The 17,633-nt window shown below is 36.0% G+C and overlaps 1 protein-coding gene across 1 annotated transcript in view; it reads left to right on the top strand.

Annotated features, from left to right (window-relative positions):
* The window catches only part of ROS1 (ROS proto-oncogene 1, receptor tyrosine kinase), a 144,274-nt gene that overhangs the window by 46,702 nt on the left and 79,939 nt on the right, over positions 1-17,633 (top strand). Inside the window, exon 18 of the mRNA XM_078001181.1 lies at positions 3,627-3,727. Coding sequence (XP_077857307.1) covers positions 3,627-3,727 — 101 coding nt within the window. The remainder of the gene's footprint in view (positions 1-3,626; positions 3,728-17,633) is intronic.

Here is a 17,633-nt window from a genome sequence, read left to right as displayed (position 1 = left end):
CATTTTTTTTCTGCAGAGATAAAATATACATAATACAGAATACCAGATAATTTAAAAAATATATGTGTATATATATGAACTAATAGTTGAGTCACTTGATCTCCAATTCCAATAACATATATGGGCCATAATTCCTAGGATATTTAAAGAGACCTGATTTGCATTACATGGATTATAACACAAGCATTTAAAAGAGATGGAAATTTATGTACCATATCCAAAGATTAATCATTCTTATCAAATAACAAAAGGGTCCCTTAATTCTATTTTGGAGTCACTTGAGTCTGAATACAAAGAAAGCATTTTTTTTTCCAAAAAATATAATTGTTAGGGAAAAGCATTTTCATTTTTGTAAAAACATATTGATAATATTATCTCAAGAGTAACTTTGGCCGGGCGCAGTGGCTCACGCCTGTAATCCCAGCACTTTGGGAGGCCGAGGCGGGCGGATCACAAGGTCAGGAGATCGAGACCACGGTGAAACCCTGTCTCTACTAAAAATACAAAAAATTAGCCGGGCGCGGTGGCGGGCGCCTGTAGTCCCAGCTACTCAGGAGGCTGAGGCAGGAGAATGGCGTAAACCCAGGAGGCGGAGCTTGCAGTGAGCCGAGATCGCGCCACTGCACTCCAGCCTGGGCGACAGAGCGAGACTCCGTCTCAAAAAAAAAAAAAAAAACAAAAAATAAACAAGAGTAACTTCTTCTCCAGCTCAGGGACTTTGTCAGTAATCTTCCCAGTATTCTGATATGGTTGTTTGAGTACTCTCACTAGCCAGGAAAAAGCTCTGGTGTGACCTTGGGGACTTTCCCATAAATGAGTGAGTCATCTCAGCATGTTTGGGGGAAATTCATCCTTCTTACCCCTCTTTAAATCCCCCCTCCAAATGCTTATACACTGCAGATGGGAATGTAAATTAATACAACATCTGTGGAAAACAGTGCAGAGATTTCTTAAAGAACTAATAATATTTCTATCATTCGATCCAGCAATCCCACTACAGGGTATCTCCCCAAAGGAAAAGAAGTCACTATATCAAAAAGACACCTGCACATGTATGTTTATGGCAGCACGATTTGCAATTGTAAAGACAGGGAACCAACCTAAGTGCCCATCAACTGATTAGTGGATAAAGAAAATGTGGTATAAATACACCATGGAATACACTCAGCCATAAAAAAAAGAAGGAAATATGTCTTTTGCAGCAACTTGAATGGAGCTGGAGACCATTATTCTAAGTAAAGTAACTCAGGAATGGCAAACCAAATACTGTATGTTCTCACTTATAAGTGAGAGCTAAGCCACGGGTATGCAAAAGCATACAGAGTAATATAATAGACTTTGGAGACTCAGAAGGAGGGAGGGTGGAAGTTGGGTGGGGATAAAAATACCCTACATATTGGGTACATTTTTACACTACTCAGGTGACTGGTGCACTAAAATCTCAGTCTTTACAACTGTACAATTCTTCCATGTAACCAAAAACTACCTGTACCCCAAAAGCTGTTGAAATTAAAAAAAAATATATATATATATAGCAAAAGAATGGAAATTTAAAAAAACACTTCTCTCCAAATCCTCTCCCAGGTTGTGAAGCGCTGTTGTTGCTTTTGCAAATCTGTGTTCCGGTTCCATGGTTTGATGTCTAATCTGTCTGACTCCATTAGTGCCAGTGGATGCTCTGAAGGCAACACATTTTGCATCCAGCAAAGCTCTTCATCTCTCTCTTGTTCATTTATGTCATGTACAGATTTATTATGCAGTAATAATATATTTTGCAATCAGCCGATATAATGAAATACAGTCAGGCAATTATTTATAGAAAGGCCCAATTATTTGTGTGATAAAAAAAAGAATGAACAAAGTAAGAGATTCTTCTAAGGTAAAAAGATACCTTTTGCCACATCTGATGAGCTCAACTTACAGCATATGGTACATTTTTACCATAGAATTAAAATTTAACATAAAGATTTCAATTTAGATCAGAGAGGTTTATATACAAGGTATGGATTACCCTCTGACTGTTTAAATATGAAGCTGCTGACTGCGTGGAGGAATGGGATGATGACCCAGCACCTGAATTTTATTTAGAGTTTGAATAGTTTGTTGTATTCCAGCAAAAAATTGTAGAATCTCCTTCTTAAAATAGAATAAAATAGACTTAATTTGTAATGTAGAAACTCTAGTGCATCTCATTGTAAATAACCAAACAAGGTTAACCTGATTTCTCTTTAACTGAAAAAAAAAAAATCAATAAATCTCTCTCAGCACGGAGCAAGGACTTAATTCAACTCCTAAAAGGCTGGGAATTACCAGAATACATTTTTACCTTCTGGAGAATAAGTTGGTTGAATTTTCCTGAAGATAGAAGGCTGTGATTTATATGAGAACCGAAGGGTTTTTGCCATCATGTACCTTGTAACTGTTTCTTTGTAGAAGGGTAACTTTTCAGGAAGAATTTTTACCTCTTGGATACCTTATTATTGTAGTCTTTTCACATCTTTCACTGGCTCATCATTTTTGTCTAAATGCTGCTGTATCTTGCTAAAGATATAGTCATCAACTTTAATTCTACTGGGGATACCTCACAACCTCTAGGTACGTTACAGGGAGAGTCCACTGCTCTGAGATCAGGCTACTGGCAATCTTAGCCTATTTGGAAAATATTTGTAAAGCCAAAGAAAGCAAAAACAGGATCTTTGGATAGATCTTTGGATAGTAACTGTCTTTGGAAAGCCAAAGATAGCAAAAACAGGATCTTTGGATTCTATGCCATAGGAAAAGCAGCCTTTCTTCAGGCCTCACCTCGTCGACTGGATGTAAACTTAAGAGATACATTGCAACAAGAAAGCAAAGAATAGTAAGAAGTGGTTCTCATATGTCATCTGGAAATAGGGCTTTATGTACACATTAGTATTCAATTTTAACACACAAACATCCTTTGTGTATGATCTTTTTAAAGTGTATGAGAATGTTTTGGGTTGCAATTAATAGAAAATACAATTCAAAATGGTTTAAACCATTGTTGCCATGTGGGGATCACCTATGAAGTTTTAAAGCATACTGGAGCCTAGGTTCCATCCCCAGAGATCATAATTTAATAGAGTGCAGCCTGGGAATTGAGATTTTTAAAAAACTCCACAGATCATTCTAATATGCAGCTATGTTTGATAACAACAGGTTTAAAGAACAACAAAATTCACTGGCTCATGTTGCTAAAGAGGCTAGAGTTATCACTATCTTTAGGCAAGCTTGGCGCAGGCTCAACGCTTCAGATTCAGTAGCTCTGGAGTGTGATTGATAATTTGTGTTTGTTCCAAGTTTCCAGGTGATGCTGTTGCTGCAGGTCTGAGAATTGTACTTTGATAATTACTGGAGCTAGGTATATAAAAGTGAATAATATACTCGTTGCCTTTTTGTAAAATTTTAGGACACCAGTGTTTATATCCAAATAGCATAGTAATAAGTGTGATCGTGTAACTCTTATATTCAGAAAAAAGTAAACATTATTGAATTTTTTATTCCAAAGAGGATGTTAAAGAGAAATCTATAGCATAAGTGTGACCTGTTCACAAAGATATGCTTCAAACATGTATTTGGTTTATTTTCTTACCTTACTTTCTATTTAGGTGATTGCTCTAACTTTAGACCTCAGTGATGGGCTCCTGTATTGGTTGGTTCAAGACAGTCAATGTATTCACCTGTACACAGCTGTTCTTCGGGGTCAGAGGTAAGTAGAGTCCCTCAAAGGCAATTGATTGAGAAGCATACTTGTCAGTCATAAATGATAATGTATAAAAATTCATTTATTCTTTCAATAAACATTTTCTGATTATCCACTGTGTTGCAGGCATTGGGCTTTTAGGGTAAAGGGGTTTGTAAATAACTAGTTACAGTAGAATATGGTAAGTGCTGTGATGGGGTATAAAGAGAGTACAGTATAGGCACTCAGGAGAATGCTGCTTAAGAGCCCAGGAAGTGTATGGATAAGCTTTTCTGCTTCTTCACAAAATAGAGTATACATTATGGAATGAAGGCAGAACTCTTCCTCTGATGTCTTAAATGAAAACTAGAGAGTGAAAGGGACCACATGAATTACCTCCTTGATCTGTGTCCTCAAACTTATCCCTCTGTCCTGCTCTTGTTGGCATCTCTACATCTTCCACATTAGCATTGTCAGATATTTTAAAAATAAATTTTACACTTTTATGTAAAATTTTAGTTAAAATATACATAACATGAAATATTCAGACCTTAAGTATTCCATTACATCAGTTTAGACAAATGCATTTTGAGACCTAGAACATACCCATCATCACAAAAAATTCCTGTGCCTCTTCCCAATCAATCTGCACCCCTCCAGAAATACGTACTTTTTGCGTCTGGCTTCTTTTACTTGGCATAAAATATTTTGCGATACATGTCGTTGTGTGTATTAGTTTTTCCTTTTTATTGCTGAGTAATATTCCATTGTGTGAAGATACCGCTGTCTGTGTATCCATTCTATGTATGTCTTCATGGACATTTTAATTGCTTCCCAATTTTGGTTATTATGAATAAAACTGAATATTTGTATACAAGCCTTTTTGTGGATGTATACTTGGATACATACCTAGGAGTAGAATTGCTGGTGATAGGGTAGATAGATGTTTATATTCTTTTTTTTTTTTTTTTTTTTTTTTTTTTGAGACGGAGTCTTGCTCTGTCACCCAGGCTGGAGTGCAGTGGCCGGATCTCAGCTCACTGCAAGCTCCGCCTCCCGGGTTTACGCCATTCTCCTGCCTCAGCCTCCCGAGTAGCTGGGACTACAGGCGCCCGCCACCTCGCCCGGCTATTTTTTTGTATTTTTTAGTAGAGACGGGGTTTCACCGTGTTAGCCGGGATCGTCTCTCGATCTCCTGACCTCGTGATCCGCCCGTCTCGGCCTCCCAAAGTGCTGGGATTACAGGCTTGAGCCACCGCGCCCGGCCAGATGTGTATATTCTTAAGTAATTGCCAGTTTTTCAAAATGTTTGTGCCATTTTACATTCCCATAAAAATGTATGAAAATTGTCGTTCTTCCATATCCTTTCAACAGTTGGCTTTGGCAATCTTTTTTATATTCACTGTTCTTTGGTGTGGGGAGCAGTACATGTTGTGATTTTAACCAGCACTTCCCTGGTGACTGTCAATTTTGGTCACTTTTGCATTTGTTATCGGCCATTTATATATCTTCTTTTATGATGTGCCTGTTCTAGTATTCTTCTCATTTTTAAATGAGTTGTCTTTTCATTATTAAGTTGTTCTTCATATAAGCACTTTGTCAAAATATGTGTTGTGAATATTTTCTCTCAGTGTTTAGTTTATCTGCTTATTTTCTTGGTGGTGTGCTTTGATGAGCAGAATTTCATTTTGATTAAGTCCAATTTAAGCATTTTTTATATTCTGTGATTTCTGTGTTTTCTACAAGAAATCTTAGCCTATCCCAAGGTTGTGAAGATTTTATACTGTATTTTTTCTAGAAGCTTTATCATTTTAGCTTTCATGATTAGATCTGTAATTCATCTTAAATTTATTTTGGGGTATGGTATGAGATATGAGTTAAAGTTTTCTTTTTTTCCTTTCTATAGGGATATCCAGTTATTGTAGCACCATTTGCTGAAGAGATTTTCTCTTTATTTAGTTGCTTTGGGACCTTTATTGAAAATAATTTGGGCCGGGCACAGTGGCTCACGCCTGTAATCCCAGCACTTTGGGAGGCCGAGGCCGGTGGATAGCCTAACGTCAGGAGTTTGAGACCAGCCTGACCAACGTGGTGAAACCCCATCTCTACTAAAAATACAAAAAGTAGCCGAGCGTGGTGATGGGTGCCTGTAATCCCAGCTACTCAGAAGGAGTCTGAGATGATTCTCATGCTCATCCCAGCATAAGAATCACTTGAACCTGGGAGGCAGAGGTTGCGGTGAGCAGAGATTGCGCCGTTGCACTCCAGCCTGGGCAACAAGAGTGTGTATGTGTGGATCTATTTCTGGACTCTCTATTCTGTTCCTTTGATATATTTATCTATTCTTTTTGCCAGTGCTACATTGTCTTGATTACTGTAAATTCAGAGAAAAACTTGAAGATAGGCAAATTCAGTCCTTCTACTTTGCTTTGCTTTTCCAATATTTTTATTTTGGCTATACTTGATTTTCTGCCTTTCCAAATAGATTTTAAAATCATCTCACTAATTTCTAGAATAAATCCTGCTGGAATTTTGAATCTCTTTTCAGTTTAGGGAGAATGAGTATCTTAAAATTTTGAATCTTCCAATCAATGAAAATGATGTATCTCTCCATTTGTTTAGGTTTTCTTTAATATCTCTCAGCAGTGTTTTATAGTTTTTAGTGTAGATGTCTAAAATATCCTTTATTAGGTTAATGCCTAGGTATCTAATTAGTCGTCTCAAAAATGACTTAGGAAGCATTCTCTCTTCAATTTTCTGAAAGCATTTGTATAGAATTGCTATTAATTCTTCTTTAGTTTTGATAAAATCCACAAGCAAATTCATCTGGACCTGGAGTTTTCTTTGTGGAAAATTATTTGATTACAAATTCAGTATCTTTTAAAGATATAAGGCCATTTATTTGTATTTCTTCTTGAGCCAGTTTTGGTAATTCATGCTTTCAAGAATTTGTCATTTTCCATGAGTTGTCAAATTTAATAATATCCCCTTATTATAATTTTAATGTCTACAGTGTCTGTAGTGATATCCTTTTATACTTCCGCTATTGGTACATTTTTTTTGTTGATCACTCCTGCTAAAAGTTTGTCAGATTTATTTATCTTTTCAAATAATCTATTTCTGGTATTATTGACTTTTTTCTGTTTTGTCAATTTTTGATTTCATTAATTTCTAATCTTATTTTTATTATTTCCCCTTTTCTATTTATTTTAGCCATAATTTTCTGTTATTTTTCTAGGTTTTTAGATTGAAAAGAAAGGTCATTGTTTTTGTATCATTCCACTCACTGGCATTTAAAACTATGAGTTTCTTTCAAGGTCTATATTAGTTGTATTCAACAGATTTTGGTATGTCTCCAACTGTGATTATAGATTTGCCTATAGTTCTTTTTGGTTAATGTATTTGGGTGCTTTATATTTAGTAGGTTGATTATCTATATACTTGATTATATTGCCTTTTTATCATTATAAAACACTCCTATTCATCTATGCTAATATTCTTCATCTTAAAGATTCCTTTGTCTGATATTACTATGGCCACATCAGCTTTCTTTTGCTTAGTGTTTGCAAACTATTTCCATGTATTTACTTTTTAACTGCTTTGAGTATTTATATTTATTGTATTGTTTTATTGTTGGTTTTAACATTTTTATTTTAGTTTAAGGGGTACATGTGCAGGTAAGTTCTATAGATAAATAGTGTGTCCTGGGGGTTTTGGGTACAGATTGTTACCCAGGTAACAAGCATATTACCCCATAGGTAGTTTCTCTCTTTTAAAACATTTTATTTTTTAATTCTATAGGTTTTTGGGGAACAGGTGGTGTTTGGTTACATGGATAAGTTCTTTAGTGGTGAATTCTGAAATTTTGGTAAACCCATCACCTGAGCGGTGTACACTGTACCCAGTGTGTAGTCTTTTATACCTCACCCTCATCCCACCCTTTACTCCAAATCCCCAAAGTCCATTGTATCATTCTTATGCCTTTGCATCCTCATAGCTTAGCTCCCACTTATGAGTGAGAATGTACGATGTTTGGTTTTCCATTCCTGAGTTACTTCACTTAGAATAATGGTCTCCAATTCCATCTGGGTTGCTATGAATGCCATTATTTTGTTCCTTTTCATGACTGAGTAGTATTCATATATATATACACACACACACCACATTTTCTTTATTCACTCATTAATGGGTGTTTGCGCTGGTTCCATATTTTTGCAATCATGAATTGTGCTGCTATAAACATGCATGTGCATGTATCTTTTTCATATAATGACTTCTTTTCGCCGGGTAGATACCCAATGGTGGGATTGCTGGATCAAATGGTAGATCTACTTTTAGTTCTTGAAGGAATTTTCACACTGTTTTCCATAGTGGTTGTACTAGTTTACATTCCCACCAGCAGTGTAAGAGTGTTCCCTTTTCACCACATCCATGCCAACATCTATTTTTTGAGATGGTTTGTTTTTTTTCTTGTTGATTTGTCTGCATTCCTTGTAGATTCTGGATATTAGTCCTTTGTCAGATACATAGTTTGTGAATATTTTCTCCCACTATGTGGGTTGTCTGTTTACTCTGCTTATTATTTTGCTGTGCAGAAACTTTTTAATTCAATTAAGTCCCATCTATTTATCTTTGTTTTTGTTGCATTTGATGCTGGGTTCTTTGTCTTAAAGTCTTTTCCTACGCCAATGTCTAGAAAGGTTTCTTCAATGTTGTCTTCTAGAACTGTTAAGGTTTCAGGTCTTAGATTTAAGTCTTTGATCCATCTTGAGTTGATTTTTGTATAAGGTGAGAGATGAGGATCCAGCTTCATTCTTGTACGTGTGGTTTTCCAATTATCCCAGCACCATTTGTTGAATAGGGTATCCTTTCCCTACTTTATGTTTTTGTTTGCTTTGTCGAAGATCAGTTGGCTGTAAGTAATTGGCTTTATTTCCAGGTTCTCTATTCTGTTACATTGATATGTGTGCCTATTTTTATACCAGTATCATACTGTTTTGGTGACTATATCCTTATAGTACAGTTTGAAGTCAGGTAATGTGATGCCTCCAGATTTGTTCTTTTTGCTTAGTCTTGCTTTGGCTATGTGGGCTCTTTTTTGGTTCCACATGCATTTTAGGATTGTTCTCTCTTGTTCTGTGAAGAATGATGCTGGTATTTCGATATGAATTACATTGAATTTGTAGATTGCTTTTGGCAGTATGGTCATTTTTCACAATATTGAGTCTACCCATTCATGAGCATGGGATATGTTTCCATTTGTTTATGTCATCTATGTTTTTTTTCTTTCCTTCTTTCTTTCTTTTTTTTTATTATACTTTAAGTTCTAGGGTACATGTACACAACATGCAGGTGTGTTACATATGTATACATGTGCCATGTTGGTGTGGTCATCTATGATTTCTTTCAGCAGTGTTGTATAGTTTTCCTTGCAGAAGTCTTTCATCTTCTTAGGTACATTGTGAGTATATTTTTGCAGCTATCGTAAAAGGGGTTGAATTATTGATTTGATTCTCAGCTTGATCACTGTTGGTGTATAGCAGTGCTACTGATTTGTGTACATTAATTTTGTATTCTGAAATTTTGCTGAATTCATTTATCAGTATCAGGAGCTTTATGGAGAAGTATTTAGGGTTTTCTAGATATATGATCATGTCGTCAGCAAATAGTGATAGTATGACTTCCTCTTTACTGATTTGGATGCCCTTTATTTCTTTCTCTTGTCTGATTACTCTAGCTAGGATTTCCAGTACTATGTGGAACAGAACTGGTGAGACTGGGCATCCTTGTCTTGTTCCAGTTCTCAGAGGGAATGCTTTCAACTTTTCCCTATTCAGTATGTTGGCTGTGGGTTTGTCATAGATGGCTTTTATTACATTAAGATATGTCCCTTCTATGCCAGTGTTGCTGAAGTTTTAATCATAAAGGGATGCTGAATTTTGTCAGGTGCTTTTTTTGCATCTATTGAGATGATCATGTGATTTTTGTTTTTAATTCTATTTATGTGGTGTATCACACTTATTTACTTGTGTATGTTAAACCATACCTACATCCTTGGTATGAAACCCACTTGATTATATGGATTATTTTTTGATATCCTGTTGGATTCATTTAACTAGTATTTGGTTAACGATGTTTGCATCTATATTCATCAGGGATGTTTGTCTGAAGTTTTCTTTTTGTGTTATGTCTTTCCTGGTTTGGAATTAGGGTGATATTGGTTTCATGGAATGATTTAGGGAGGATTCCCTCTTTATCTTTTGGAATAGTGTCAATAGAATTAGTACCAATTCTTTGAATCTCTGATAAAATTCAGCTGTTTATTATCTGTCTAGTCCTAGACTTTTTTTTGTTGTTGTTGTTGGCAATTTTAAAATTAACATTTCAGTCTTGCTTCTTGTTATTGGTCTGTTCAGAGTTTCTATGTATCCCTAGTTTAATCTAGGGGGGTTGTATATTTTCAGGAATTTATCCATCTCCTCTAGGTTTTCTGGTGTGTGCATATAGAGGTGTTCATAGTAGCCTTGAATGATCTTTTGTGTTTCTGTAGTATTGGTTATAATGTATTACATTTTGGATCTTCTCTCTTCTTTTCTTTGTTAATCTTCCTAATGGTCTGTCAGTTTTGTTTATCTTTTCAAAGAACCAGCTTTTCGTTTCATTTACCTTTTGTATTGCTTTTTTCTATCGGTTTCATTTAGTTCTGCTCTGATATTTGTTATTTCTTTTCTTCTGTTGGGTTTTGGTTTGGTTTGTTCTTGTTTTTCTAGTTCCTGAGGTGTGACCTTAGATTGTCTGTGTGTGCTCTTTCAGACTTTTTGATGTAGGCATTCAATGCTGTGAGCTTTCCTCTCAGCACCGCTTTTTGCTGTATCCCAGATGTTTTGATAGGTTATATCACTGTTACTGTTCAGTTCAAATAATTATTACATCTCCCTCTTGATTGCATTGTTGACCCAATGATCATTCAGGAGCAAGTTATTTAATTTCCATGTATTTGCATGGTTTTGAGGGTTGCTTTTGGAGTTGATTTCCAGTTTTTTTTTCCACTGTAATCTGAGAGTGTACTTATATATTAATTTCTATTTTCTTCAATTTGTTGAGACTTGTTTATTTGGCTATCATATGACTTGTCTTGAAGAGTTTTCCATGTGTTGATGAATAGAATGTATATTCTACAGTTGTTGACTAGAATGTTCTGTAAATATCTGTTAAGTCCATTTTTCTAGAGTATAATTGAAGTCCATTTTTTTGTTGTTGTTGACTTTCTGTCATCACAACCTGTCTAGTGCTGTCAGTGGAGTATTGAAGCCCCTACTATTGTGTTGCTGCCTATCTCATTTCTTAGGTCTAGGAGTCATTGTTTTATAAATTTGGGAGCTCCAGTGTTAGGTGCATATATATTTAGGACTGTTATATTTTCCTGTTGGACTAGTCCTTTTATCATTATATAATGTCCCTCTTTGTCTTTTTAAACTGTTGTTGCTTTAAAGTCTGTTTTGTCTGATATAAGAATAGCTACTTCTGCTCACTTTTGGTTTCCATTTGCATGGAATATCTTTTTCCACTCCTTTATGTTGAGTTTCTGTGAGTTCCTTATGTGTTAGGTGAGTCTCTTGAAGACAGAAGAAATTTGGTTGGTGAATTCTTACCCGTTTTGCAATTCTGTATCTTCGAAGAAGTGCATTTAGGCCATTTACATTCGATGTTAGTATTGAGAAGTGCGGTACTATTCTATTCATTATGCTAGTTACTGCCTGAATGCCTTGTTTTTTTGTTTTTTGTTTTTTTTTTCATTGTGTTATTGTTTTACAGGTTCTTTGAGATTTATGCTTTAAGGAGGTTCTATTTTGGTGTATTTCAAGTATTTGTTTCAAGATTTAAAGCTCCTTTTAGCAGTTCTTGCAGTGCTAGCTTGTTAGTGGCAAATTCTCTCAGGCTTTGTTTGTCTAAAAAAGACTGTGACTTTCCTTCATTTGTGAAGCTTAGTTTTCCTGAATACAAAATTCTTGACCAATAACTGTTCTGTTTAAGGAGGCTAAAGATAGGACCCCAATCCCTTCTAGCTTGTAGGGTTTCTGCTGAGAAATCTGCTGTTAATCTGATAGGTTTTCATTTATAGGTTACCTTATATTTTTGCCTCGCAGCTCTAAAGATCCTTTCCTCCATCTTGACTTTAGATAACCGGATGACTATGTGCCTAGGCAATGATCTTTTTATGATGAATTTCCCAGGTGTTCTTTGGGCTTCCTGTATTTGAATGTCTAGATCTCTAGCAAGACCAGGTATGTTTTCCTCAATTATTCCCTCAAATATGTTTTCCAAACTTTTAGAGCTGTCTTCTTCCTTGGAAACACCAATTATTCTTAAGTTTGGTCATTTAACAGGATCCCAAACTTCTTAGAGGCTTTGTTCTTTTTTTTTTGTTATTATTCCTTTTTTTGTTTTTGTTGGACTGAGTTAATTCAAAAGCCTTGTCTTCAAGTTCTGAAGTTCTTTCTTCTACTTGTTTGATTATATTGCTGAGACTTTCTAGTGTATTTTGCATTTATCTAAGCATATCCTTCATTTCCAGAAGTTGTGATTGTTTTTTATTTATGCTGTCTATTTCTCTGGCTATTTTTTCTATCCATATCCTGTATCATTTTTAAAATTTCTTTAAGTTGGTATTCACCTTTTTCTAGTGCCTCCTTGATTAGCATATTAATTGACTTTCTGAATTCTTTTTCTGGCAATTCAGAGATTTCTTGGTTTGGATCCATTGCTGGTGAGCTAGTGTGATCTTTTGGGGATGTTAAAGAACTTTGTTTTGTAATATTACTGGAATTGTTTTTCTGGATTTGGGTGGACTATGTCAGAGGAAGATCTGGGGCTCAAAGGCTGTTGTTCAGATTCTTTTGTCCCATGGGGTGCTCCCTTGATGTGGTGCTCTCCCTCTTCCCCTAGGGATGGGGCTTCCTAAGAGCTGAACTGCGTTGATTATTATTTCTGTTCCGGGTCTAGCCTCCCAGTGGAGCTACCCAGCTCCAGGCTGGTACTGGGAAGTGTCTGCAAAGGCTCTTATGATGTGATTCATCTTCAGGTCTCTCAACCATGGATACTAGCACCTGTTCTGGTGGAGATAGCAGGGGACTGAAGTGAACTCTGGGAGGGTCCTTTGTGGTACTTTTGTTTAGTGCACTGGTTTTGTGTTGGTTGGCCTCCAGCCAGGAGCTAGCACTTTCAAAAGAACATTAGTTGCAGTAGTATGGGGAAGATACAAGCTTGCCCTAGAGTCACCTGGATAAGTATTCAGGTTTCTCAGGCAGTGGGTGGGGCCATAGAGCCCCCAGGAGAGTATGTCTTTTGTCTTCAGCTACCAGGATGGGTAGAGAAAGACCATCAGTTGGGGCAGGGTTAGGCATGACTGAGCTCAGACTCTCCTTGGGCGGGGCTTGCTGTGGCTGCTGTGGGGGATGGGGGTGTAGTTCTCAGGTTGATGGAGTTTTGTTCCCAGGGGTATTATGGCTGCCTTTACTGTATTATACAGGCCACCAGGGAAGTGAGGAAAAGCCAGCAGTGACAGGCTTCGCCCAACTCCCACACATCCTGAAAGGCCAGACTCACTCCCACTGTGTCCCCCATGCAGACAGTGAGTAGGGCTAAGAACTTGCAAGTTATAAGCCTCCCTGCTGAAAAAGCAAGCAGGGCTTTCAGGTTTCATACCTTCCACCCGTCATGGTTTCTGTGTTCATATCTGCACTCCCTGTTTGTCCTCTTTTCCAGGTTCTGTCCAGGAAACTTTGTATTTGGTTGAAATTTTTACAAAGTTCAGCTGGAACTTTTCTTCTCTCTGTGGTCTTTCTCCAGTTCCACTGTTAGCCCTCCCCAAGGATCTCAGCAAGACAAAGTCAGGAATGGCTTCCCTGGGGACTGTGAGTGCCCACAGAGCTCTTCCTGCTGCTTCCTCTACCCCTATATTTTGCTTGGCTCTAAATTTGCCTCAGCTCCAGGTGAGGTCAAATCCTTTTCCCATGATCTGGACCTTCAGGTTTCCCACAGAGGATGTGTGTTTGGGGGCGGACACTCCCCATATCACACTTTGGGCACTCAGTGTTTTGGCTGTCTCACAAAGCCTGCAGCAGCAAGCCTCCTCCTTCAAAGGATCTGTGGATTCTCTCAGCTGTCTTGGTATGTTCCTGTGGTGGTTCTTGGAGCAGAAGTTCATGATGTGAGTCTCCACATGCTGCTCTGTCCATTGAATGAGAGCTGCAAGTTAGTCCTCGCCTCCTATCCAGCATTTTGGGAATTGATCTGAGTCTTTACATTTAAAGTGTCTTTCTTGTAAACAACATGCAGGATTTTGCATTTTTACACAATCTAACAATTTCTGCATTTTAATTAAGGCGTTTGGTTCATTTACAGTTAATATAATTATTGATATGTTTGGATTTAAGTCTATTATCTTGATGTGTGACTTCCATTTTTCTCTTAGCTCTTTGTTCCTCTGTTTCTACTTCTTTGCCATTTTTGTGGGTGAATAAAATAATTTTTAGTATTCCATTTTATTTCCTCTAATGACATTTTAAGTATGTCTATTTGTATTTTTTAGGTTACATTAGAAATTAAAATATGCATTTTTTACATGATACATTTTCAACTTACAAGTCAACATCCAAATATATCCTTCACTTCATAAATGATTTAAAAACTTTATGACTATATACGCCTAATTTTTACCACCCTACTCTTAGTGTTCTTGGTGTTATATGTTTTAGTTCTACTCATACTTTAAAATCCATGTTCTTTTGTAAATAGCCAATAATTTAAAAATATTTAACTAATAGTTTTTAAGGGAGAAGTTACACATCTAAAATTAAAATATAGAACATAAAGTCATTAGAACCCAGCATTTAGAGGGAGAATTTAGAGATCATTTTATTTCATTGATGAGGACACTGAGGCCCAGAGATGTTCATGCATTTTCCTAATATCACATTATTAATCAGAGGAACGGTCAGGAAGTGATTAAAGCAAAATGTCATACTCTAAAGGAAAGATTTCTGGTATTAGGTTCTTGGGTCCCCAGAGGGTTCATAGAAGGCTTTAGGATGTGTCAGTGCTCTGAAATTGAGGATTCATATCTTTCATCAAAATTCCAGAAAAGTCTCATAAAGTTCAATAATTGTTTTATGAAGACAATGCTGACAATATTTTTAGAATAAAAATTACTTTTTTTGGTAAGTAGAAAAACTCCAAGTCATGGAGACTCTGAAAAAGGAGTGTACGTATGTGTATATTTATCTTTCTATCTATCTATAGATATAGATTTATACACATACATCAGTATGTATTCATATGCATATATCTGTATATATCCACATGCATTTATATGCATATACATATATGTATATAAATATATGTATACATGGAAGTGTATGTGGATGTACATATACATATATGCATATATATGGATGTGTATATATGTATATGCACATGGATGTATGTAGGTATATATTTATGTATATATCCATATATACACACACACACACACAATGCATATAAGCACATAAACACAACAAATCTGATTGATCAATTACTTCATATCAAGTATGGTACACAGCTCAGCTGGTTTCCTACCTGTGAATCAGAGAAAACTGATTATTCTTTTCCTTAGGAGCTTAAGGTACTGACAATCTGATTGCCAAAACAAGCTGTCTAAAGTGAGACACAGACAATGTTCAAAACAACAGTGTCCTGAAGGATCATAGTCCATTCTCTGCATCTGTATATGCTGGTTTCTTTAGTCTAGCTCCTCAAGCATCCACAGACACAACATAAAGTAGAGGAAGGAAATTCCGTCTTAAAAAATATATTTCCTCATCTCAAGGTTAGTAATGTTTTCTTGTATGTAGCATGGTGGAGTATAGCAGCTCCCAGTGAAATAACACAAAGGGCAAGCACTTTTGCCCTCCAAGTAAGTCTAGCCTTTTAATCCTATCAGGAAAAAAAGAAGTTTTACATATAGAGATTGGGATTCCAGAGTCATCTTATAAGGAGAAAGTATTTTCTAACGTATAATCAAAATTCCTTCCCTTTAGTTTAGATCAGCTTTGTCCAATACAAATATAATGCAAGTCACATATGTAATTATAAATTTTCTACTTGACTCATTAAAAAAAAGTAAAAACAAGTAAATGTAACTTTAATAGTACATTTTAATATTTTGATAACATATCAAAATGTCACTTCAATATGCAATCTGAATAAAACTTATAAAGTTACTTTATATTCTTTTTTCACATTAATTCTTGGATGTCCTGTTTGTATTTTATGTTTATAGCATATCTTAATTTGCAAACTGAGTTTTCATAGAAAATCTTTGATCTGTATTTAGATTTCATGAAATTTACAGGCAAAATAGTTGATTTACATACTCGTTGTTCTAAAATACTCAAAAATATTTTAATATATTATACATGATCCATAATATACGAATCAAATATTAGTTTTAAAATTTAGCACAAATTAATTAAAATTAAATAACTTTAAGTTTTGGTTCCTTGGTCATACCACATTTCAAGGGCTCAGTAGTCGCATGTAGCTAGTTGCTGCTGTACTGAGCAGTACATGTCTAGTCTGTAGTAGAGATGAGATAAACTGATTGCTGTCACTCATCATATTCTGAACTTAAGAACTGTAATTGAATTGTCTTTCAAACTACTCTTCCCTCTCCTATGTACATCCATTCCCTTTAGTTGATACAAATACAACCTATTTGAGGCACTGTGAAATTCTCAAAACAAAACTTTTATTTATATTTTTCTAAAGAGAGAAAAGCGAATGTTTTAAAATGATTTACAGAAATCACTGGAAAAAAAATCTATCACTCACTCCAAAATGCTGAGGATAACTGAGATAGTTCTGTTTTTGAGTAATAAACAAGTGTTATAATTTTAGAAACAAGCAGATTTTTCAAGTAAAAATAATTTCAAAATTTCCTTCAATTGAGGGAAAAAACCTCTAAACACAATTTAAGTAACAGGTTTGTTACTTGAATTTCCTAGTCTGAAAAGGAGCATTTTGATCAAACTATTGAAACTGATAAGCACTTTGAAATAACAAACAGTTGTGAACAGTATAAAGTGAAGGACCCAGCATGCTAGAATAATAAATGGCAGGTAAATCAGATCACTAACCAAGAGCAGGAGGAAGGCATGGTTCAATGGGGAGAAACAATTCAACAGATCATGCCTTCTGGATTGATTTTCTCTGTTCATCTTGTTATGCCTGGCTGTTCATTTTGGGGTTGTGGGGTCATGGAATTGATTTTTAAAAATCCATCTTTTTATTTCTTGAGAAAACCATGATGAAACGAGATCGGCTTCACCCAGATGCAGACTTATTAGTGTTATATACACATTTAATAGATGGTTCAATTAGAGGTTAAATTATTTGCCTGAAGTCAAACATTTAATAATTGGCTGAGCTGGAGTTCCATGCAGTTCTGTTTCTGAAGAATCCCCTATGTTGCAAATTCATTAATTCACAGTGGGGCCTAGTCTCATTCAGAAATGAGAATAGTCATGTAGGCATGCAGGCCATGCCTTCTTGGCATCATGTGAACTGGGTTAGATGTGAGGTAGTTGCTTTAAGAACAAGGAATCTGAGTGAGCGTTGTTGGATACACTAGAAGGCTGCCCACACAGGCCAGTGTCAGAGCAGTGACGAAATCTGCTCATAACAGAGTTATTCTGTGTGCCTAGGGACTGGAGTCCTCATGGCTACCACATTTAAGAGCTGTCATTCCTGTCAATTCCGGATAAATGCTTGGAAATTCTTGCGCTTTGGGTGTGTCTTTTTTTCAAATCCCTCAATGCAATAGGCATTCCTTTTTAAAGTAACATGTACCTGAATCCTAACTTGCTGTCTCCATCATGATTTATTGCATCGG

The sequence above is a fragment of the Macaca mulatta genome, chromosome 4 (genome assembly GCF_049350105.2).
Source record: "Macaca mulatta isolate MMU2019108-1 chromosome 4, T2T-MMU8v2.0, whole genome shotgun sequence".
Taxonomy (NCBI): Eukaryota; Metazoa; Chordata; class Mammalia; order Primates; family Cercopithecidae; genus Macaca; species Macaca mulatta.
The sequence above is the reverse complement of the archived record's forward strand: the minus strand, read 5'-3'. Positions and strand labels throughout refer to the sequence as shown.